Consider the following 24,346-nt stretch of genomic DNA (forward strand, 5'->3'; position numbering starts at 1 on the left):
GCAACTGGCATTCCAGCAGACCGGATGGCCCCTGAGGCCCAGTCCCCACTGCTGGGGGGAGTCAGGGAGTTGGCCTGGGCCCCTGCAAGCCCCGGCCTGCCCTTGGACCTGTCTGAGGAGACGTCTTCCTAGGAACTAGAACAACCTCCCTGCTAAAACTCAGGGAAGGCAAACAAACAAAACTCAACCTGAAATAAATACAAAGGCATTAAGTGCTTCTTGATAAACAGAGGGTCCTAATTGCCCCTCTAAAGGCAGTTGCAGGGCCTCTCCTTGGACCTGGTCACCTCCCCTGTGGCCCTTCACATGAGAGGTCAGAGGTCAGAAGACTGGCTGGGTCTTCCCAGGCCCAGTTTCCATGAAGAAGGACAGGGCCCAACCCCTTGACAGGCTCCTCCCCCGTATCCTCCACGTTCCCCCGACAGCGCTGGCCGGCAGGTGGTAGGTAGGAAAGGAAAAGGGGGGACCCCCATACCCTGAGGGCAGCGCCTCGTGTCACATCCTGTGCAGGCAGAGGGCCTGTCAGTCTGCCTGTGAGGAGGTGGAGACTGGCGGGGTTGCCGGGGGGCAGGCAGGGGCCATTCAGTTAATCAGCAGGTCCCCGAGGTCATAGGTGTCGAAGAGGTCACTGATGCCCTCCCCGCCGTCCAGGCCCCACAGGTAGTCGTCCTGGTCCAAGGGCGGGGAGAAGCTGATCAGAGGGGAGCCGCACGGTGGTGTCGGGGACAGGAGCTGGTCTTCAGTCTGCTGCAGGAGTGGGTGTGACGGCTCCAGCATGCTGTCGGTGGCCTCCAGAGGGACAAGGGACGGCGGGAGTGGCGGCAGGACCTGCTGGGACGTCAGCACTGGTGCTGGAGACAAATCGACAAGGGTCATGCCTGATGCTGGTGCCCGAAAGCCTCTGGTCAGACCTCCGAGAACAAAAACAGCCTCTGGTCTCTCCTACCCTGGCTCACGCCTGACAGCACAGGACACCCTGCCCTTTCCTGCCCCAGCTCCAGCAGCCCCCCTCCTTCACCCACACTCTCTCCCCTCCCCTCTCCTGTCTCCACACCCACCCCCAGCTTCTGCAGTCACCCTACCCCCTTTCACCATCAAGGTCCTGGCCCCTGAAGTCACTGAGGTCTCTTTTTCCTGCATCATCAATTCCTCTCACTCTCCTAGATCATTCCTGTCAATACACAGACATCCTCTAATAACTCTTATCTTTATTATGTTTTTTTGGCCGCACCACGCAGCATGAGGGATCTTAGTTCCCCGACCAGGGATCGAACCCACGCCCCTTGCGTTGGAAGCGCGGAGTCTTAACCACGGGACCGCCAGGGAAGTCCCTAATAACTCTGATCTTTAAAGAGCATCCTCCCCTGACCTCACGACTCTCTCCAATTACCAGCCCATTGTACTGCTCCCTTTCACAGTGAAGTTTCTTAAGAGTTACCCGTGCTCACTCCCTACTTCCCCACCACTATTCACGCTTCAACCCACTCCGACCTGGGGTCTGTCTGAACCAGCGCTAAATGTTGGTAAATCCAGGGGTCAGCTCTCTGGCCTCATCCCATGTGACATCCAGCAGAATCTGATGCAGTCATTGGTACTAGATTCTCCTGGTTTTCTTCCTACCTCTTTGGCTGCTTCTTCTTGGTCTCCTTTCCTGTATCCTCCTCCTCTTCTCAACTTCTAAACCCTGAAGCCCAGGGGCTCCATCCTCCGATTCTTCTCTCCTCTGGCTGCACTCCTCGCCAGGTGATCTCAGCCAGCCCCGTGGCTTTAAATCCGTCTCCAGATCTACTGCTCCCAAATGGATGCCTCTGGCACAGACCCCACCCACCGGCTCTGGGCTCCTGCTACATCTCTACTTGATGGCTACGCTAGGTCAGAACTCAGCATGTCAAAACCAAACTCCCGATCTTCCCCCAAACCTGAGTCTTCCCCCATTGTATTTAATGAACCCCCGCCCACTCAGTTGCTTAGGCCAGAAGGCCCAAGAATCACCTGTAATCCTGCCATTTCCCCGCCTCCGACCCAGCAGCAAGTTCGGTCACCTCCACAACCAAATCAACCCTCTAAGCTGCCCATCTCTCTTCAGTCCCGCTGCTGTGATCTGCGGCTCGCCCCTTCCTCTCACCCAGGCCCCTGCAGAAGCCTTCTCACCAGTCACCTTGCTTCGACTCTTGGCCCTTGCAGTCTGTGCTCTGACTTAAAAATGGCTTAGAGGGACTTCCCTGGCGGTCCAGTGGTTAAGACCCCACGCTTCCAATGCAGGGGGCACGGGTTCGATCCCTGGTCAGGGAATAAGATCCCACATGCCAAGTGGTGCGGCCAAAAAAAAAAAAAATGTGGCTTAGAATAAAATCCAAGTTCCCACCAGGACTGAGCAGGCCTGGCGTGACTTGGTCCCGGCCTCCCTTTCTGCTGCCTCCCCCGCCTCCCTCCCATAGCTGACACTCACCTCTCCAGACACACCGGCCATCACCTACTCCTCCGCACACCAGCTTATTTCCATTTAGAGGTAAGGACGTGATTCCCTATGCAGGCATGTGGAGCAGGGCACCGGAAATCCCCTGCCAAATATACCCTGACGCCCAGAATCTCACAATCTGAGTCGTTCCTTACCAACCAAGCATTGCTTTGAAAATACAACCATGTCAGTGTGCCAGACCGCCTGATCAACCTTGAGCTAGCTGTGTAACTTTGGGCAAGTGACAACGTTCATAGGTCTCCGTTTCCTCACCCCTAAAATGGGGATGATGATTATACCTGCCTCTGGTTGTTGAGAGGCTTAAATGGTTAAGTGCAGATAAAGAACAGCTGGTCTGCAGGCTGCCCTTCTTAAAAACAAAAATAGCTCCCATTTCCCAAGGGCTTACTCCATCAGCTCTGATCTCAAGGAGAGTCCTGTTTCACCTACTTGGACACTCCAGAAGCCCCAGGGGGAGGCACTGTTGTTATGTCTATTTACAGATGAGGAAACTGAAGCTCAAAGATGCCAATTAAATGCAGTATTTGAATGCGAAAAAATCAAATGTTTGTTTAGCACATCGCAGAGGCCTGCACGTGTTAGAGTACAAGGCCTGGCTTGGGAGTGAGGAAGAGGTTGGGGGCTCAGTCCTCAGCCCCTCACCAGCTACAGGACCCGGCACCTCAGTTTTCCCAGCAGGAAAAATAAGGACCACCACCCTGAGTTGTGGAAGCAGTAACTGAGCTATCACATGTGAGAGCCTCTACCTCAGGTCCGACCCCTCCCACCCACCCGTCCATCCATCCTCTCTCTCTCCCTCTTTCTCTGTCTCAGTGTTTATCACATCCAGAAGAGAACTGCTCTTTGTAACATCTGTGCCTCCACTGCACCCTGAATGGCTCATATTCACTTAAATATCTCCAAACCCACACATAATAGGTGTCCAGTTCACATAAGCTTTTAAAAAGTCACATTCACGCTGTATCATCACCTGAAACGCACCCAATAATCACGAGGGAGTTTTAGTGTCCCCCTTTTTGGAGACGTGGGAACAGAGGCTCGGAGGGGTTAAAGGACTCCCCCACAGTCACCCCATCATAGGAGGTGAGATGCAGACTCACACCCGAGTGTCCCAGCTTCAGCTCCTGTGCCCTCAGCCACATGTAGGTTTAAGTCAGAAAGTCACAGCCCGGAGGGATGTTCAATGACTCAGGTTCAGATTCATCTCATTACAGATGAGGGAAATGAGGTCCCCAAGCAAGAATGATTCCCCTGGTGGTGCCAGAACTAGGACGGGAACCTGGGTCCTAAGACTGTAGTGGCCTCCTCTTTGGACCAGGCCCTTGGTGCTTGTATCTCAGAATGACCCTGCTTCAGGCCAGAACATGGAGCACGTACGAGTGCATGTGTGTGTGTGTACACCTTCTGGAAAACTTCCTCCTGCTCTTTTCAGCAGGGACATCACTAAGAGACCACGTAGCAAGGGTGAAGAGGGGCAGCGAGGGCATGGGCCCTGGCACAAAGCTGACTTCTAGGCTGGCCCCTCCACCTACTGTTCCGTAAGCCTCTATCTAGGCTTTTCAGGCCTCAGCCTCTTGACTTGTACAACTGAGGTAAAATCCTTGTCCTTGCTTCTGCGGTAGGGTCCTCCACCTCTGCCCAAGGTCTCAGACGACAACTGAAGGTTCTAACTCTGGAGAGCCGTGCACACGTTGACAGTGGAGCGAGAAAGCAGAGCGCGGGAGGAGGAGGGAGAACAGGGTGGGGCACAGGTCTGGACTGGGAGATAGGCACTGGGAGGTTCCCAAAGGGACAGATGGTCGGTTCAGGGAGAGCCCTGGTCCTGGGACCAGGCTGGAACACAGGAGAGATGGCTAGAGAAGAACTGGGAGTCTGGGCTCTTGTCTGAGCTCTGCCACTAACTTGCTGTGTGACCTTAGGAAAGTTACTTGCCCTCTCTGGCCCTCAGTTTATTCATGTGTAAAATGAAGTGTTGAGTTAAATCAGGGGTCAACAAACTTCTGTAAAGGGCTAGATAGTATTTTAGGGTTTGCAGGACACGTACGGTCTCTGTCACACAGTCACTTGCCCTACGCCGAGCCCCCAACTCTTTAAAAATGTGAAAACCATTCTTAGCTCATGGGTCATATAAAAACAGGCCAGATTTGGCCTGCAGGCAATAGTTTTATTAACCCTTGAGTTAAAGAAATGGAATCCAACCTGGGTTCTGTGGATACCTGCCTCCACCACCACACACACAAAAAGCCTCTTCCACCAGACCAGTTCTAGCTCTGCATTTGTTTAAACACTAGCGTTCTACTTAGGGGAATTCTGCTGCTAAGAAAACAAAAGCGGAACACTGGCCTACATGGCCTCAAAGGATCCTGCCGATCTAACCTGATCTCAGTAAAGGGCAAAAACCATTCTGGGGGAGGGGCCTTCATAGGCTCCCATTTCTACTCCTGCCCAACTCCCAGTCTCCCTGGGGAGACCTCGGGGACTCTCCCACCTCTTTACTCCTTGGCAACGGCCTCCTACTACTTCCTGCCAGGCATAGACAGCTTTTAGCTCTACCACCCACCTCCCAGCCACCGTCCTTCCTTGATTTGTTCTGTGCCTCGTGGAGAGAGCCCTGGGCTAGAGTGTGGAGACCAAGGTTCAAGACACAGCTCTGCTGCCTCCCAGCTAGGAGGCCTTGGGCAGGTCACATCACCTCTGTTTCAGTTTATCTATCTCTAAACTGGGAACAATAAAACCTACCTCAAGAACCGCTGTGAGGAGTAATGTGATAATGGATGTACCTGGTACACAGCCGTGGTTAAAACACCTTAGTTATTATCTCCTAAGAAAGTGCTGAGCCTTCCTCAGAAAATCTATAGTTTCCATTTACTACGGGCTTATTGAATGTCAGGAGCTCTGCCGTTAGGAGCTGTTACAGAAGTAGCAGTACTAGTGGCAGTGGCCGTAATAATGATAATAATAGCTAACAGTTATTGCCAGGCACCATGCTAAATGCTTTACCCATATTAACTCATTTAATGTTCACAAACTATGAAGTAGATACTATGCCCAAATTACAGATGAGGAAATTAAGGCAAAGAGAGGTAAAGTAACTTGTCCAAGATCATATAGCTGGTAAGTGGAAGAGGTGGGATTCAAACCCAGGCGCCCCTCTGCCCAGAGCAGCAACAATCTCCGCACTGAGACAAGGAACGTGTATGTGCTTTATAAAGTGTAAAGGGCAATGCACACATGTGTGGGAGAAGGACTGTATCCCCTGCTGCTGGGTAGAAGGTAGGTACCCAACAAATGCTGACATGGAAGAGGGAAACGCTAAGGCTGGTCCCTCTCGGCATCCCTTGTCCCTCTGGACAGAGGGTCTCACCTGAGGATGCCGTGGATTCCGTGATTCCAGGGTTCATGCTGCTGCTGGGCTGGGTGGGGTCAGGGCTGGGACTGAGGGCGGAGGTGGAGGGGAGGGGCTCCTTGGCAGGACTGTTGGGCTCCTGCACCTCTTCTGGGCACAGGTAGACTTCGATGGGGCCCTGCGTGCTCTTCAGATATATCTGCAGGTTCTCCTGGAGAAGGAAGAGAAGCCAGGTCATGGCTCTGGGCAGCTGGACTTACTCATGGCTCAGTGGGTGTGGACGGACACATGAGGCTCCCACCGTCCATATAAGCACGCTCGGCTCCCGAGCTGGGTGCTGGGCCTGCCCCATGTGGTCTGTGGTAGACATCTGTCTGGCCCCGAGACCCCGTTCTTTTAGGGAGAGTGCCTTGATTTTCCTTTGGGAAATCACTCCTCCCCCACTCTCAGGCCTGAGCTGGTATCATAAAAGCTATCTTTGCCACGGCAAGGGGAGAGCCCACCTGGGAACGGAGTTGGCACAGAAAATGGCAGCGTGAGATGGCGAGTGTGAGGCCGACTTTACGACACGGTTTGAGCCTCTGCATCCAGCCTTGCCAGCAATCCCCAAATCTCCCCCTGGACCTGTCACTTGGTTCCCCCCGGGTCCCCCTCACTTAAGCCAGTTGGACTTGGCTTTCTGTTATTTGTAACCAAGAGACCGATACTTGGCTTTCCTGCCCTTGCCTCCTGCTTACCTCGTACCCGCAGCTTGAGCCACAACCGGCAACGCACATGCTGCTGCCGATCACATTCAGGTGTCTACACCTGCGCCCAGGCAGTCCCTCTGCCTGCCCCTACGGGCCTTATATAGCTTAATGTTTGTCCACTAAACAAATTATTTCTGGAGCCCTTATCAGACTCTGGGCTGGGGGTACCACATGGGTGGAACACGGCTTTGTGGAGGTTACACTCTAACAGATGAAGCAGAACATAATTATGTAATCACCAGTATATCCCGGCAAATGGAGGTTAAGTGCGATGGAAAAGAACACGTGGTTATGAAGTCTGGAGGTAATCAGGGAAGGCTTCTTGAGGAGGTGATGTTCAAGTTGCGACCTGTAGGACGAATAGCAGTAAACCAGGCAGAGAGAGGGAAGAGCATTTCGGCTGGAGGGAATAGCGTGTGAGAAGGTCTTGTACTGAGGTCGAGCTTAGTGTGGTGGGGAAACGGCAGGCAGGTCAGTGTGGCTGAAGTAAAGACAGAACAGGGTCAGCATGCGAGAGGAGGTGGGTGAGGTCAGAGCACAGACAGCCTCATAGGGAGTGTAAGAATTCTGGTCTTTAAACTAGGTTAACATGGAGGGATTGCTGTGAGTACTGACACCGCTGTGTGTGAGTGCACGTGTGCGTGCGCATGGGAACGCAGGGGCTGGTGGGATGCGGAGAGGAACCAGGAACAGAGATTTTCTCAGGCTGGTACCTAATGCCTGATACCCTTTCCAGCTTCCGCCACTTCTGCCCCAGCTCGGAGACCATCAGTCTTGCCATGGCCACCAGCATGGACCAGGGAAGCTTGGGACTAGGCAGTGCCAGGAACGGAACCTGCAGAGCTGTCTGGAATGTTCCTAACCCTGCTCTCCACTAAATGCTTCCCCTCTCACCTCACTCCTGTCAGGCACTTCCAGTCTCGTCTGCGGAGGGGCCTTGACAGCGATCACCGTCTGCTCCTTAAAGTTGCCCACAGCACGGATGTCCTGGTAAGTCACGTAGGCCAGTGTAGGGGCAGGAGAGTCAAGAGAAGTGACTGTCTGGTCAAAATTAAAACTCCCGGCCTGCCCAGAAGGGATCTAACCCACCTCTCAAAGACTCTGAACACCCCAAAACTGTAACCTGTTCTTTTAATCTCATAAGCTACCTTGGACCCCTTTAGAAATGGGGGTATGAATCATTAAAAAAAATGCTGCCTTATATCAGCTTTTTACATAAAGGCTTCATCTGCCAAGCTAGATTTTTAGCTCTGAGAGGTCAGGAAGACATGTCTTATTTCTTTTTATTTCTCACAATGCCTACTATCCTTCCAGAAATACAAGGTCAGATCCAAATACCAATTAGATGGTCCAACCATTTGGAAAAAGTATATGTAAAGCCATATGCAAAGTCTATGCTCTCTGACCTCATTGTTTCAATCCTAGGAATCTAACCTAGGGAAATAAGTAAAAAACCTGGGAAAAGTTTCTATCTATAAAGATATTTGGGACTTCCCTGTTGGCACAGTGGTTAAGAATCTTTCTGCCAATGCAGGGGACACGGGTTCGAGCCCTGGTCCGGGAAGATCCCACATGCTGCAGAGCAACTAAGCCCGTGCGCCACAACTACTGGAGCCTGCACACCCTAGAGCCCAAGTGCCACAACTACTGAGCCCGCGCACTACTCTAGGGCCCACGTGCCACAACTACTGAGCCCATGTGCTGCAACTACTGAAGCCCGCGTGCTTAGAGCCTGTGCTCTGCAACAAGAGAAGCCACTGCAATGAGAAGCCCAGGCACCGCAACAAAGACCCAACGCAGCCAAAAAATAAAAAAATAAAAATAAATAAAGATACTCATCACAATGTCGCTTTATAAAACGGAAATCTAGAATTGATCTAAATGCCCATTCTAGGCCTTATCAACAAACCATAGTGGTCTGAGTAGGACATTCTCAAACCATTTAAATATTCCCTGGCGGTCCAGTGGTTAGGACTCTGCACTTCCACTGCAGGAGGCACGGGTTCGATCCCTGGTCGGGGAAGTAAGATCCTGCAAGCTGTGCGGTGTGGCAAAACAAAAAAAAACAAACAAAAATATATATGATGTTAAACCATATGAAACTGCTGTTTTTATAGGTAAAAAAAAAAAAAGGTCCAATATCAGCAATTTCATGTGGATCAACCAAATAGTTAGGAAGGATATGTAACAACATAAAAACCACCTATGGTAGTATACTAAGTGGAGAAAAGCAGAATATAAAACGTTGTGTACAGCAGGTACACACACTATTTAAATAACACACACCCTGTGTATAGCTAAGGAATGATGACTGTGTTAGGGTGGCAGCTCTTTTTTCTTTTCTCCATTTTCCAGATTTACAGAAATGTACTTGTCTTATTTTTATAATGAGAAAGTAACTTCAAGAGACCCAAGAGGTGGACTTCCCTGCTGGCGCAGTGGTTGAGAATTTGCCTGCCAATGCAGGGGACACGGGTTCGAGCCCTGGTCTGGGAAGATCCCACATGCCGCGGAGCAGCTGGGCCCGTGGGCCACAACTACTGAGCCTGCGCGTCTGGAGCCTGTGCTCCGCAACAACAGAGGCCGCGATAGTGAGAGGCCCGTGCACCGCGATGAAGAGTGGCCCCCGCTCGCTGCAACTAGAGAAAGCCCTCGCACAGAAACGAAGACCCAACACAGCCAAAAATAAATAAATAAATTAAAAAAAAAAAAAAAAAAAGAGACCCAAGAGGAAAAGCCACTGAGGAAGGAAGACACAGATATGCCAGACCCCTAGGGTGGATCAGTCCCTGCAGGGAGGTACTGCCTCAACTCTGGGTAGTTATGAGCAGGCAACAGGCCCCCTGCTCCCGGACCCCTTCCCCCCAACCAAAGAGGATATCTCTTGTTGGCCTTGTCCTCCGTCAGGTGCTTGAAGTTCAGAGAGCAGCTCTGGATGAGCTGGTCCAAGGCCTGCTCCATGCTCATTAGCTCCTTCAGCTCCTGCCCCAGCTGCTGCTGCTTCCCAGGCCGGGTGGGGTCTTCAAACAGTCCTCTGCCTCTGGGGACAGAGCAGTCCCCCAGTGTCAGTCTCAGTCTACATCCAGGGACCCCAACCCCAGGGCTGCTGTGCAAAGCTGCACAGACGGTGTGGGCAAAACTCCAGGAAGAGGCCATTCACATGGTCTATGATGGTGCCTCCTGGCTTGTACAAATCAGTGGTCCTGTCTAGCTCCCAGGGAGCTGCCAGGGGTTGGAACTTGATGTTTGGGGGTTGGGCTAGGGAAAAGAAACAAGTCAGGGCCTGACACCACTTTTGGGGGGCTTTCAACTCTACCCACCCTATGCCCCAGGCTCCCCCAAATGGCAGGGAGCTGGAGTGACCTCACTCCTGACTTCTCTGCCTGCGTTCTTTTAGAGTTCATGCCAGGGGTTGCAGGTCTGTTCTTTAAGACCTTACAGAAGTGAGGAACGGAGTCTGTAGTACTTATATCTCAGCTGGAAGGAGTCTGGGTTACTACTGCGCAGATCCCAGAGGACTTTCCTAAGTTAGAAGAGGGCAATATTGAGACCCCTGACTAAAGAGGATCTGGGGTCCTCTTAGCCTTTACACGTCCTATAAATCATTCTCTGACCCTGCCATGCTCTCCTAACACTACTTCAGCATATACACCTGCTCTTCCATCCCCCTCTTAAATACATTGGCTCCACCCGCAGCGTGTAAGCTTACTGGATGTTGCCCTTGATATCCCCCGCCAGCACTTGTGCCCATTGGATGTTGCTCTCAGGCCCGCCCCCTACGTTCACAACCTCAGGATATTGCCCCTGGCTCCGCCCACAGCACGCGCACTCATTGGTGCCATCGGCCCCAGCCCAGGCACTCACACCCACTGGATGTTGTTCTTGGCCTTCTTGCGGATGAGCTGGATGCCCTCCAGCACATTGGTTATGTCGTAGATGCGCCGCTTCTGCACGTCCAGCACCTCAGCCGCCCAGTTAAGGTCCAGGACCCCATCCTCAGACTCGCTCAGGAGGTAAATGAATTTCTTGGTGAGCAGCCCCAGCGACGTGTCATAGCGAGTCTTCTCCCCAGGCGACTTGGGGGCTGACGAGGAAAGGGGCTCAGCCACTGCTCAGAGAGGGCCCCCTGGGGAACTTCCTCCATTGACCTGGACCCACTTTCCAGTTTACACCCTCCATGTAAGCACCCACTTTCCAGTTTACAGAGCACTGGGAGGGAGGGGGTCATTCACCACCATTGTTCAAACAGGGAATCTGATAACTAGAGAGGCAAAGTGACTTGCTTAAGGTTTCACAATCGGGGGCAGCGTCGGGGCTGGAAACCAAATATTCTAACTCTTGGTTCGCACCTTTCCAGCAAAGCTCAGGGCAGCCATACCGCCACCACCACTAACAACAACAAATGCTTACTGTGTGCAGCTCACTGTTCTAAGCACTTTCCATATACAACAAATTTAATCCTTAACAGCACCCTATAAGTTTGTTGTATAACCATCCCCATTTTACAGGTGAGAATACTGAGGCACAGACAGATTAAGTAACTTGCTCAATTCACTCAGCTAGAAAGTGGCAAAGCTGGGACTTAAATCCAGACAGTCTGGCTCCAGAGTCTCCCTTCCTAACCTTTACCCTATCCTGCCAGTTATTTCAGGAATTTGGAATTAGGGTAGGGAGGGAATGACAAGAACATGTTTATAGACTTGTTTTTTCCTTCCCTTCCAGTTTTATTGAGATATAATTGACATACAGCACTGACATATAGACTTGCTCTTTCTTTCTATGTGTCATGCAATGATTATCTGAGAGGAATCAGTCCTATTATGTCACATGTGGCAGGTTCATGAAAAAGGTCCCTTTCTTAATGAGGTCGATGTCACAAGACCACATCTCAGCTGCAGCATCTTAAACCACAAGAAGACTTTTGCAATCTAGTGACTTGCAAGTCATATAGCAAGTTAATGGCTAAACTAGTTCTGGAAACTGAATTTTAGAGAGTCTCAGATTCCTCTAGAAGGGGACTTTAGAATCCCTTAATAGATAGACAGCAAGTATTTGGCACACAGACAGTGCTCTCAATTTTTGCATTCATGGCAGATATTACTAACTGATAGTGCACTTGGGATCCTTCAATAAAGAGCTCTGGGCAGCCTCTACTAATCCGTTGGAGACGAAACTTTCTTGCTATTCCTGATCTAGCTGCGCCTTGCTTTACAGATGAGACAGCTAAGATTCACAGAAGAGGAGTGACCAGTCAGGTCAGAATAGAGTCCTGACCAGACCCTCAAGCTTACCACCCAATAACATACCTTCTTTATTAGGTCTCTTTCCCCCCAAATTAGAATTCCTCCCTAACACAGTTGCTTAAACTCCCTCCCAAACCAGAATATTGACTGAAAATATCAAGAGGCAGAAACTGGGCTCTGGTCCTGACTCCACTGACTAGCAGTGTGACCTTGGGTAAGTCACTGAAACTCTGAGTCTCCAGTTGCCTCATCAGTAAAAGGGGGATAATCCACCTGCCTGGCAGGATCCAGTGAGAAGGCACAGGAAACTGCTGTGTAAACCAGAAAGTGTGCTACAAATATTAGCCCTGGTGATTTGGGCAGGGCTGCTGCCCTCTGCCCCTCCCCACCCCACCCCACCTCCAGTCTCCTGAGCCTGCCCTTAGATACCCCATCGGCGTGGCTTACTTTTGGGGCTGGGGAGGCCATCCACTCTAATGCACTTCCGCTTGGGAGTCCGGAATTCAGGGACCACAGGCCTCCCGATCCCCTCCAGGTCCAGCTTCCTTTTGGCCTTGGGGAGAGAGAGGGGAGAGAGGCAGAGTTTGAGAATCATTCGTCCTTTAGCTTTTCCCCGACTTGGGGCCGAAGCACTGAGGCCACCAGCAGCCACCGCCTGCCTCAATTTGCCACCAGTCCTGGGTGAAAAAAATCACTGGACCTGTTAAGGAAATATCAGTGACCTGAAAAATGAGCTTTCAGGGGAAGGAAGTCCTATTTCTGAGGGGCACACAACACTCCCATCTTCCGAGGCCCAGGCGCTTGAGGCTACCAAAGCCAGTCTGGGTTTTAGTACAGGGTTCCTCAATAACTGGACCCGACACCCGCCTCTCTACCCCCCTCCCCCAGGATGATACAGGGAGGAAGGAGAGGGGAGGGCCTAAAGCACACCAGGCTGGGGAGAGCCCCCGCACCTCCACTGCAGAAGCAGCTGGCTCAGCCAGACTGCGTGCCCATCACAGCCTCACAGCTGGCCCTTATCAGGGCGGGGCTGGGCATCCGCCCAGGCCCAGGGGACTTCCTGGCTCAGTGCCACACCCCAGGGAGGTGTCCACGTCGGGAAGCAGTGCAAATATCCCCCACCCCCCTGTTTGGGCTCCAGCTCAAGGGCCCCAGGGCCTCCTGAATAGACTCTATTTGCCATTCTTTCTTTGCCGAGAGGGGCAGACAATGAATCCTTCCCCTGTGTCTTAAGGACAAGCAGCTGAGGTCCCCCTGCTCCCCCTCCCTGTTCCCGCCAAGCTTGGGAAACACCTGCTGGGGAAATCAAACCACAGACCCATCTGCTCCTCTCCACCCCACTGCCACCCGGCCTCAATTACGCCCAGAAGCTGGGCTGGCCCGGAAGGGGCCTCCCTCCTTGTTAGGGCTGGGCAGAGGCAGGGCTGGGGCACTCGGGCACAGGTCAGAGACCCAGGCGTGAGTCTCCCTGCTCCTTCACGGGTTCGCTGTGTGACTTGAGGAAATGCTCCACATCTAGGAGCCTCAGTTTCCTCCTCTGTAAAAGGGGATAGAAAATACCTGCCAGGGGCTGTTGTAAGGATTCAAGGAGATAACTTTTGTAAAGCACTCAACCTGTGGCTCAGCATTCAGTAGGCGTTCAGGAAATGCAGAGTCCCTTCCCTAAAATCCAAACTCGGCCTCTTCCTAGACAAACTATTCTGGGGATCACTGAGCCCATTTCCTTCTTCTTCCCTTCCTCCAGTCACCCAGACACCCCTACCTTAGTTGGGACAGAGAGGTCTATTTTAACTTTTGATGGTGAGGTCATGCTCGGCAGGGCTGAGACTTCTAACTGCTGCTGAGCACAGGTGGGCTGACACGCGTGGGAGGTGGTGATGGCTCTTCCTGCTGTCAGCTCCCTTCCCCCTTCTCGTGCCTCCTCCAGGAAGTCTTCCTGGACTGATTTGAGGAGCCCTGCTCCTCGGTTGGAGGAGCCTGGATAAGAGGATCCTCTCCTCCACCTCCACCCAGGCCTGGACATGATCCAAACACCGCATCTTCCTGCTCATTCCTCTTTAAGTCCTTCTGGAAAATATTCCTTTTCTAACCTCCCAGCCGGTGAGATGCTAGATTCTAGGGAAAGTGACCTGCTCTAGTCCCATCTTGTTTAGAGGAAAAGTCCTAATCATTCACTGAGACCTTCCACCGGCCCTAGACCAAGCCCCAATGTTCATCACCTCACTGAATCTTCCCAACGCCACGAATACCCATTTTACAGCTGAAGCAACTGAGACCTGGTGAGCCCAGGACAAGGAGAGGAAGGGAAGTCAGGCTGAGTTCTACCTGAGGCAGAGGTGGCAGCCCAGAGTCTCCCCAGCCCCACTCACCTCCCTCACCTGACGGAAGCCAGCCCCTGCTGAGTTCACAGAACACACCAGGAAGAACCTCACTACCTGCAGAGTGGGGAGGAGGGGAGGACCTTGAACAGAGAACCTGCGCAGGGCCTATCACGTGCTCATCAGTCCTAACTCAGTACTGCACTCTCTCTTGGTGGATGAGAAATGGAGACTCATAGAGGTTAAGCCACGTGCCCAAGGCCACACAGACAAAGAGCAAAGCCAGAGTTTGAACCCAGGTCTGTCTGACTCCAAAACCAGGTATCAGGCTGTTCAGCGCCATCCCGTACACGTTGCCCCAGAACTTGCTGAAATTTGAGCCAAGGCCTGGTTATGTCTACCTGCCCCCATCACTTTACTTCACACAGACACACACACACTGGCCCCCTCCCTTTTCTTCCTCTCCTTCACCCTTATCCTGCACTCTCAGGGTCCCTAAGCAGCAAACTGTCCCCCACCTGAGGACATCTCTCTGACACCTTTGAGCACTGCCCAGAGAAAAGTCAGCTCATCATGGATGGGCCTGAGCCTGCAGAACAGAAGTGGCAGAGGACAAGCCCAGGAGGACAAGGACCAAGGAGAGGCTGAGCACAGGCCTTGGAGTCAGAGCCGCCTGGGTTCCCATCCAGGCTGGGTGAGCTGGGCAAGTCCGCTGACCTCTTGAGCTGCACCTGTAAAAGGGGGCTGCTCTGCTCCTCCCTCCTGGAGGATTCAGTGAGGGGGCAGCAAAGCGCTTGCTCACGCGGGGGAGCTGCGATCACTAATGCACCAGGGCCACCAGCGAGGGGGAGGTTCAGGGCTGAGCTGAAAAGCATCGGGGATGTGCTGAGGGCAAAGGCCAGCTCGGCTCCAACCTGACCCTCTTAGGCAGCCCCTTTGGCTGTTTCTTAAAGGCCTGGTTAAGATTCAAGCCCACCATGCCAACCCCGAGGGAGAAGAACGAAGCTCCTTCCTCAGGCAGCTCTAGAAGTGAGAGGGCCAGAGACCCCAGACACCACCCCCTTGCAGGCAGCCAGGTGAGGTAACCGGGGCTCAGAGGCGGTGAAGTGACTTGCCGGAAATCACACAGGGAGTGGAGCCAGGTCTCTCCTAAGCCCCAAGCCCTAAGTTAGACGGTGGGGGTAGGAGCCAGTGGAAGGAGTTGAGAGCCTTGCTTCCAGATCCCCGCTCTGCCTCGCGGCGGCCTGGGAGGGACTCGCTGCCTTGCCTCCCTAAGCCTACATTTCCTCATCTGACCCGCCTTGTACGGTTGTTCATTAAAATGTTCATTTTCTTCCCTGGTTCTCAGAGGAAATTTGGAAAAGACAGACAAATGAAAAGAAAAGGAGAACTCTGCAGAATCCCACCCTCTTCACAGGTTCCTGCAGGAATGACACAGGGTGACACCTCCTCCAGAGGTGGTGGAAAGAGCTCTAGTCAGGGAATGAGGAGACCTGGGTTCCCGCCTTCATTCTGCCGTTGATCTTGGTCGCCGTCCCTGGGCAGTGCCTAAGGTCCCTTTAAACAGCAGTTCCCCAACAAATCCTGCTCACCCTGCACTTTGCAGCCTGGGCACAAAGCAAGTGGCCACACCCAGGGTTGGGTTTGGAGCTGCTCCAGGTCACACCCTGTTAAAATGAGTAAGCAGGGGGCCAAGGCCTGCCCACCGGGTTTTGGGGCACAGGGCAGCCGGGGACTGACAGGAAAGGGGGCTCTGGGCCCCAGAGGCCTTTAGGGTGGTCTGATGCAAAGAGATGCTCCCACGTCTTGGCTTAGGACTTGGACAAGTGACTTCACGTCTCTGCTCAGGTTCCTCATCTGTAAGATGCCTCATCCCGGGCATCTTGGCATCTTGACCAAGATAAGGAATGTGAAGAGTGCCAAGCAGTGCCTGGCACACGAGAGGCATTCAGTAAAAGAGCCATTCTTGCTGTGATCACTGAGCCCCTCCGGGAGGGAGGTACAGACAGATGCACTCAGCTCCTCTGGGAGGGAAGCAGTTCAAAACCACAGCTGTTACTGAAACTCTGCCGGGTCTCCTGAAAGCAGCTGGCCAGAGGAGAGACTGGGCCCACCACTGAGCGCCCTCCCTGGGGGTACCCAGCTCCTAAATCAGGTGGTACTGGGGAAAGTCAAGGCTGCAGAGAAGAGACTAATGATAACCTGCCTTGTGGGTCATATATCTCCCTATATGATCTTGGACAGTTCACATCCCCTCTCTGAGCCTCAGTTTCCCCCTGCAACATGGAGCTACTAAAACCATCTACTTCATAGGGTACAAAACTATTTTAGACTGTAAAATGCTGAACTAAAGATCGGTAAAAACTCCCGGTTATCTTTGGCTGCTTGACTTGTAAAATAGGAATAGCAGTCCTGCCACCTTCCTCCTAGTTGGAAATAATGTACCGGAAGGGGTTCTGAAAGTTTAAAGTCTTGAGCATTGACAAAGCAGGATTCCAGTAGCAGGGAGTGGGGCTCTGCCTGCAGCCAGCAGTGGCTGGAGGCCAAGCCTGCTGATTGACACAGGTCAGATCAGTGCCTCTAGGGCAGAGGGGGTGGTCTTCTCCCTGTACTTGAACTTAACTCACCACTCACAACAAAGCCAACCTACAACATCCCCATCTCCCCTTCCTGGATCCTGCTTCCAAAACCCAGGACCTGGAAGAGACTTGAGATTAGTTAGTCCCACAGCTACTTCGTGCACACACACATTTTCAAGACAAGGAAATGGCTCAGACCAGGGCCAAGACTTGTCCAAGGACATGCAGTGAATTAGCGGCAATCAGGACCAGAAATCAGGCTCCCTAACTATCACCCCCACCTCCCAGGGCTCTTCCCACTCCACCCCACCCTATGGTTGTTTCGATTCTCATGGGCTCCAGGAATTCCACTCCCAAAAAACACACCCTGTGCCTGGTGCCACCACATTTTGGGCCCTCCCTGGCAACGGTCCTGCGGCTTTGAGAAAAGAACAGTCAATCTGAACAGGAACCTCAGAGGGCTGCCCCCACCTTGCACCTGCTACTGGCTGTCTGGGACAGAAGACTGGGCCTGGGGGAGGACCTACGGCAGAAAATTGGGAAAGAGTTGGCTGGATGGAAAATTAGGAGTCTCAGCCAAACTGGACCTGAGAGACCTCCCCCTATTTTAAAGCTCCCATGGTATCCCCAGGCTCAGTTCTGTGCTTGGACAATAGCAGGTGCCCAGTACTGGTTTCTGGGCCAAACAATGAATGAAAGAATGAATGAATGACAGCAAATTGACTCCGTAGACTTCCCCAAGGTCACAGGGTGCACTGGGGGTAGGGCGTTGGGTCTCCACACTCCTGATCCAGCGCTCATTCCATTCCACCCCAGTGGATGAGGTTATTTCATCCCAAGTCTGAAAATGAAAGGCTCTTCTACTTAGATATTGGGGCAATGGGTTGTTCTGGAAGCTGAAAGCTCCCCTTCTCCCTCCCCAGACTCGACCTGCCTCACTCAGACTAGCTCCCAGGCGTCCCGCCCGCCTTTCCCACACCCGTAAAAGCAGAGAGGGAAGCGGTGCGGGGGCGGGGGGGGTCCCCAGCATTACCGGCAGCCGGCCAGCAGGCACGCATCGCACAGCTTGGCCCTCCGGTCCGTGGGGGGTGGCGTCGAGGCAGGTGCCCGGCGCCGCAGCGGGAGGCACAGTCTGCGGGTACAGCTGGGTGTAGTAGGTGGTGGTGGCCGGGCAGAGCTGAGGGCTGCTGAGGCCGGGCGGCCACAGCTCCGTGGGGCTCATCGTGGGCAGACCCTTGGGGGGCGGCCCCGCGGCCGGAGCCAGGGCCCGCGGCCCTCGCAGCATGGCGAGCGCAGCGCCCCCCTCCCCAGCCGGGCCTGGCGCGCCCGCCGGCACCTGCGGGCTTCGGAGCCCGCGGCGGCTCACACGGCCCGCGGCATGGCGCGGAGGCCGGGCAAGGCCGGACCCTCCCCTCCTGGCCCGCCGCCGAGCCGGGCAGTGCTTGGAGATCGCCGCTTGGAGATCGCCCCGCGCCGCCGGCGGCGGCGGCGGCGGCGGCACGGCCAGGGGATGCCCCGCCGCGAGGGCTGCTGCGACCAGCAAGGGCCCCGCGCCCCCTAAGGCTTCAGCGCCTGGGGTCTGGCCCGCTTCGGGAGGGGTCTCTGGGATGCCCACGGGCTCCGCAGAAACGCGATGCGCTCGGACGGGGGAGGGGTACCGATTGCACCGACTCCCTCTCGCCTCGCTCTCGAGTCCTTGAGCTTTTCTCTGCTTTTTTTTTTTTCTGTTTTTTTTTTTTTTTTTTTTTTAGCGCGAAACTGCGTGCCGCGAAATTCGGATCTCCCGCGGAAAATGCCGCGCTTCGGTTGGTCGCTGCAACAGGCACAGGCTCCACCCCCCGGAAGGACCCGTCCCCGAGGTGGTGATTGCAACATGAGCTGGATGCTTAAAGGGGACGCCACAGCTGCTGTCGCCCGGCGCCCGCCCGCGCTGACAGCCAGAGAAACAGACTGGGAGGGTGGTTCCCTCACAGAGCTGAGGCCTGGGCCCGAATTCCCTGGGGGTGGGGGGAACATTTTGGCGCGGAGTCTTGACCTGAGCCCAGACCCAGCAGTACGTTGCCCAGGCCACAGACCTTTTGCTAGTTTGCATTATAGCTCAGCCAACGATAACATATAGGTATTTATACCCTTTTCCCCCCCCGCTAAAATGAAAGCCAGGAAACTGTTCTCTTTCTTGGCAAAGGGGCTGAGGGACGGAGCCTAACGTTTATACCTCTTCATAGGGGGATACTAACATCAACTGAGTGCCCACAGTATGCCTAGCACTCTGGAGATGATTACGTCTTATTTAATTTGATTCAACAGTCGTCAGAAGAGGAATGATGATCTTCGTGGTAAAGATGGACAGTCTGAGAGGCTAGGTAACTTGCCCAGGGTCACAGAGAGATTCGCTGATTTGAGATCTGGCAGTTCAGTCTGGGACAGGCCCGGTCCTGAGCCCTTGCTTGTTCCAATAAGAGACTCCTCCCCTGCTCTCCCAAGCTGTGCCCCTTGCAGGCTTGGGTGGGGGTCCAGAGTGCACAGTTCTGATTTGTTCACAGTTGTATTCCCAGAGCCCAATACTCAGTAAATATTTGAACATCTCCAGGTTTCTCCTCAACAATCCTCTTGTCACAGGTCTTCCCTCCCTCATTGCCGATAATCCATTTACATTTCTCATCTCTCCAGTTTAGAGAGGTCAAGGCTCAGAGAAGTGACCTTGGCTAGTGGGTGGCAGAGCTGCTAAAAGCTGCTTCTTAATTCCAGGTCTGCTCATTCCTGCCTGGTGCTGTGTGATTTTTATGCAAGGCTGAGCCTGGCATTCAGAGCACTTCCAGAGTCAGTCCCCAGCTTAATACCTGATCCTCAGATCTGGAGGATGAGGTGGCAATAATGCATAGTGGTGAAGAGCCCAGACCTTGAAATAGACAGCCCTGGGTTCAAACCCAGGCCTGGCCACTTTACTAACTGTGTGACCCCAGGGAAGTTTTGTAAACTCTCTGAGCTTAGTTTTCTTATCCCTTACCACTCACTTCATAAGGTTGTGGGGAAATCTCATGAGATAATGCATGTAAAGCACTCAGCACAGAGTGTGGTTCATAAGGAACCCCAAGAAATGGCAGCTGTGGTTACATCTCTGGCCTTATCTCCAGTACACAGACCCCTTTACTCCTGTCTACACATTTCACTGGTCTTTCGTGGCCCAGTTTATTTATTTATTATTATTATTTTATTTGAAAGAAAACAGACTTTATTGCCCAGCAATTAAAACCATTTGAACATGTATTTTTCTACATAACTTCTTGTGAGGTGATCAGTGTTCACTAAAATATTAATTTTCATCATTTGCTTCAATTCATGTCCTCTTGACCAATTATTCATTTTTCTTTCCAAAATACTGTATGCCACACCTTTCAGGCAATGAAGAATTTTTAAACACCACAGCCAAGGACTTGAACTTTCATCTGCAAGTCCCTATACGCTTATTACATGCAGTTGTGCTCCCAGTGGTTTTCTCACAGCCATCCTCTACAACAAGTTTTTGGAAAACACTTATCATGACAACCTTCATTCACCTTCAACTCATAGGCTCTGTTGCACCTTGAAGAGCCTGGGGACAGGCCTCCAGGCGCTGCTGCCCTGCCCACACAGCTGATGGTGTCTCTGGTGCCTTCTTTCCTCAGCGGCCACACGGGAAAAAGTTTCATAGCCTAGTTTAAACATCACCTCCTCCAGGAAGCCTTCCCTGCCCGCCTCCCCTCTCCCAGTCAGAGTGCCTCTCTCCCTCTTTGGACCCTTCGTGTGTCCTGCCTCAAAAAACAAGGCTTTGTTTTCATGCCTTGTTTATCTGTTGGGTTCTAAGCTCTCTCAAGGGACCAGGTGGTATCTCTCTCTGAATGCCCCTCAGCATCTAGGGCCTGGCGTGGCATGCAGAAGATGGGAAATAAATATTGATTCAATGATTCACTCATCTTCCCAGCAAAGAGTGGCAGAAGTTAATGAGATCTGAAGTCAGAGGCTCAGCAGGCCCAGATTCAAGTCCCACTCCCCACCTGCCATCTGAGCGCCGCTGGACAGGCTGCTGCTCTACCTCTCAACATCAATTTCCTCAACCATCAAATACCGATAATGCTTCCACTTGGCCGATGTCACAGGACTTCAGGGATATCATTAAGAGGATGATGGTAATGATGATCGTTAATATTTACAGAACCTACTGCGTGCTGGGCTCCAAACACTTGGGCATCTCCTCTGATCCTCACGTCACCCCTGTGGGACAGGCACTATTATTAACCCCATTTTACAGATGAGGGAACCTGGAAGGAATTGTGGCCGAGCAGGTTTGGGGAAGGAGCAGGGCCCCAGGGCCAGAAAGGGAAATGGGGGTGGCAGGGTGGGGCTGGGACGAAAGAAGGGAGCCGGCAAGGGGGCCGTGAGCCAGCTCTCCATGGTTGAGAACCGGGCAGCTGGGGCTGGCTTTAGAGTTTCACTGCCTGGGAACTAATTCCTGCCAGAGGTGTGAGATGCAGATCTGCACTGGGTCACCCTGAACGTGAATTCCTGCCACATCCATTCCTAGTGTAGGGCTCTTAGTCAGGTTGCTGGGTCTCTCTGAGCCTCAAATTACTCATCTTTGAAATGGGAATGGCAAAAGTGACCTTTCCATTTACCATGAAGATTCAATGAGGGATTGGATACAAAGTCCTCAGAGGGGCGCATAGCAGGTATTTAATATATTTTCACTGAGATTTGTGTGAGATGGACTGGAGAGGCCCTCACGTGGAACTGAATTAAAATACTTGCAGTTTTCCCTTCACGCCCTACACTCTCCCATTTCCCAGGCTTGGCATCCATGGCTCCATATCCACAAGGCCTCTCCTCCCTCCCAACCCCATGTGACAAATCTGACCCGCCCTTCAAGGCCCAACTCAAATGGTGGAGTGACAGGAACAAAGAGTCTGAAGTCAGACATCTTCAAAGTCCTTGGGAACACGACCCATGCTGTGTTTTCACCTTCATGCCCTCCTGCCTGAGAGTGCCGGGCACACAGTAGGTCTGCAGTAAGTGATGATGGTGTTAAGAGCTCACGTTTCCTGAACACTTCCTCAGTGTAAAGCACCAGACAGGCACTTTACATGTGTTATTATATTGAAACCACCCAACTATCCTATAACGTAGGTACAATAAGGAAACTGAGGCTCAAACATGTAGGGGATTTGAGCAAGGGTTGGTTAAAGAGGAAACCAGGATCTGAACTCAGATCTCTATCTCCCAAGGCACTGAGCCATTCTGAGCAAAGAACTCAGCCCCAGAACCAACCCCATTGAAGGAGGGTATGTTCTGCCAGTGAACCCGGAGTTGCAGTGCTGCAGGCGTCGTTGGGGGTGGGAAGAGTGTGCCCACGACTAGATAAGTTAGGGATGCTTAGTCCCATTTTCCAGATGAGGAAGCTGAGGCACGGGGGACATTAAATGAGACCGTACAGTTGGTAAGGGAGAAAGCCCTGTTCCAGCCAGGCCCAAAAGCCCTAGAAAAGCCCCCAAACCAAAGCAAACTTCCATCGCAGCTGGTGTACCTCATCCCTGGTATATCTTCTCCTGAAAAATGCCTCTGATTCCCTCTACTCAAAGCCCTACTTTTCAAAATACAAAATGCTTGATAGAAACTTCCTGAAGGCACAGACCTCCCGTTCTGGGGCTCCCCAGTGTGTTATCTGTTCACATAAATCCAAAATCAGACAGAAGCCAAATCAGAGCTGTGGGAAGGAAGAGGGAAAAAAATCTCTGCTCCATCATATTTGTGCTTCTCTGTAAAGTCTTTTCCAACTATTCTAAAATGTGTTACTTTGGTAATTGGAGAGAAAAAGTTATTTTTTTTAAAAAGAAATAAGTTGCTGCTTCAGGGAAGTTCTGCTATTGATAATGATCCTTTCACTGGAAAACTGTTGGAATGTGAGGTTCACAGGTTCTCTGGACTGGCACATAGTAAATACTATATGAATGTTTGTTAAGTAAGTAAAACTCTGGGCCCTGACACTCCGTAAGCTGTGGGCTCTTGGGCATATCATTGCACTACTCTGAGCCTCAGTTTCTTCGCCTGAGAAGTGGGGCAAATCATGGCTTCCTCATAGAGTTGTTGTGATAGTTGAAGTAAATCCGGGATGGTACGAGAATGTGCTGTGTGTGTGTGTGTGCACACGTTTGGCATAATATTACCAAAATGTATTGAGAAGATAAAGGATTTGAATGGACAATTCTCCAAAGAAGATATACAGAGGCCAATAAGCACATAAAAAGGTGCCCAATATCATTAGACATTAAGAAGTGAAAATCAAAGCCACAACAAGAGGGACTTCCCTGGTGGTCCAGTGGTGAGGACTCCGCACTTCCACGGCAGGGGGCATGGGTTTGATCCCTGATCAGGGAACTAAGATTCTGCATGCCGCGTGGAGCGGCCAAAAAAAAAACCAAAAAAACCCACAACAAGATTCACACATACTAGAATGGCTATTATCAAAAAGAATGACAATAACAAGTATTGGCCAGGACATGTAGAAATTGGAGCCCTCATATATTGCTGGTGGGAATGTAAATTGGTGTAGCAACGTTGGAAAACAGTTTGGCAGTTCCTCAAAAAGTTATACACAGAGTTACCATATGACCCAGGAATTCCACTCCTAGATATATTCCCAAGAGAACTAATGACAAATGTTTTCATAGCAGCATTATTCATAATAAGCAAAACCTGGAAACAACCCAAATGTCCATCAACTGATGACTGTTTAAATAAATGTGGTATATCCATACAGAGGGATATTATTCAGTCATAAAAAGAAATGAAGGGGACTTCCCTGGTGGTCCAGTGGTTAAGAATCTGCCTTCCAATGCAGGGGATGTGGGTTCGATCCCTGGTTGGGGAACTAAGATTCCTATATGCTGTTGGGCAACTAAGCCCACACGCACAACTAAAGAGCCTGCATGCCGCAACAAAGATTCTGCGTGCTGTGACTAAGACCCGATGCAGCCTAATTAATTAATTAATTAAAACAAAACAAAGCAAAAAAGAAATGAAGTACTGATACCTGCTACAATGTGGTCGAGTCTTGAAAACATCATGCTAAGAAACGAGACACAAAAGGCTACATATTATATTATTACATTTATGTGAGATGTCTAGAATAGGCAAACCTATAGAGACAGAAAGTTGATTAGTGTTGCCGTGTGGGTCGGTTTCATCTTACAGATGAGGAAACTGAAGCTTAGAGAGGCTAAGTTCCACTATGCCCACCTATCTGTGTGACTTTGGACTGGTGGCTTCACCTCCTAGAGGCTTAGTTTTCTCATCTATAAAATGGAGGTGATGACGAGCACCTGAAAGGGTGGTTGCACATCCTTCATATTTGTTAGTTCATTTTCCCTTCTCTCTGGCCTTTGGGTGGAAGCTGGTGGGGTTGAAGGGTTAAGGCTGCCATCTAGCGGTGAACTCCAGTACCTGCCAAAAGCCTGCGAGGCTATCTATTAACAAGTTAACCCCCTATGGACTTAGGGAGGAGAAAAAGAATGTGAAAGATGCAGCCCCGCTGGGAAGGCCAGGGCTACCAGATTGGCCAAATTCTTTCCAGATGTTTCCAGACCCTGTAGATGTTTTTCA

At 51.9% G+C, this 24,346-nt stretch overlaps 1 protein-coding gene across 1 annotated transcript; it reads right to left on the reverse strand.

Moving 5' to 3' along the window:
• Positions 1–213: 213 nt before the first annotated feature.
• Positions 214–18,017, reverse strand: E2F2 (E2F transcription factor 2). Its single transcript, XM_068539143.1, has 7 exons — positions 17,748–18,017; positions 12,265–12,370; positions 10,439–10,658; positions 9,456–9,614; positions 7,469–7,583; positions 5,844–6,036; positions 214–851 (listed from the first exon to the last, which is right to left on the reverse strand). Exons 1-7 carry the CDS (start codon positions 17,997–17,999, stop codon positions 583–585), a joined length of 1,314 nt encoding a protein of 437 aa, XP_068395244.1. The 5' UTR covers positions 18,000–18,017; the 3' UTR covers positions 214–582.
• Positions 18,018–24,346: the final 6,329 nt, after the last annotated feature.

The sequence above is a fragment of the Eschrichtius robustus genome, chromosome 3 (assembly GCF_028021215.1).
Source record: "Eschrichtius robustus isolate mEscRob2 chromosome 3, mEscRob2.pri, whole genome shotgun sequence".
Lineage (NCBI taxonomy): Eukaryota > Metazoa > Chordata > Mammalia > Artiodactyla > Eschrichtiidae > Eschrichtius > Eschrichtius robustus.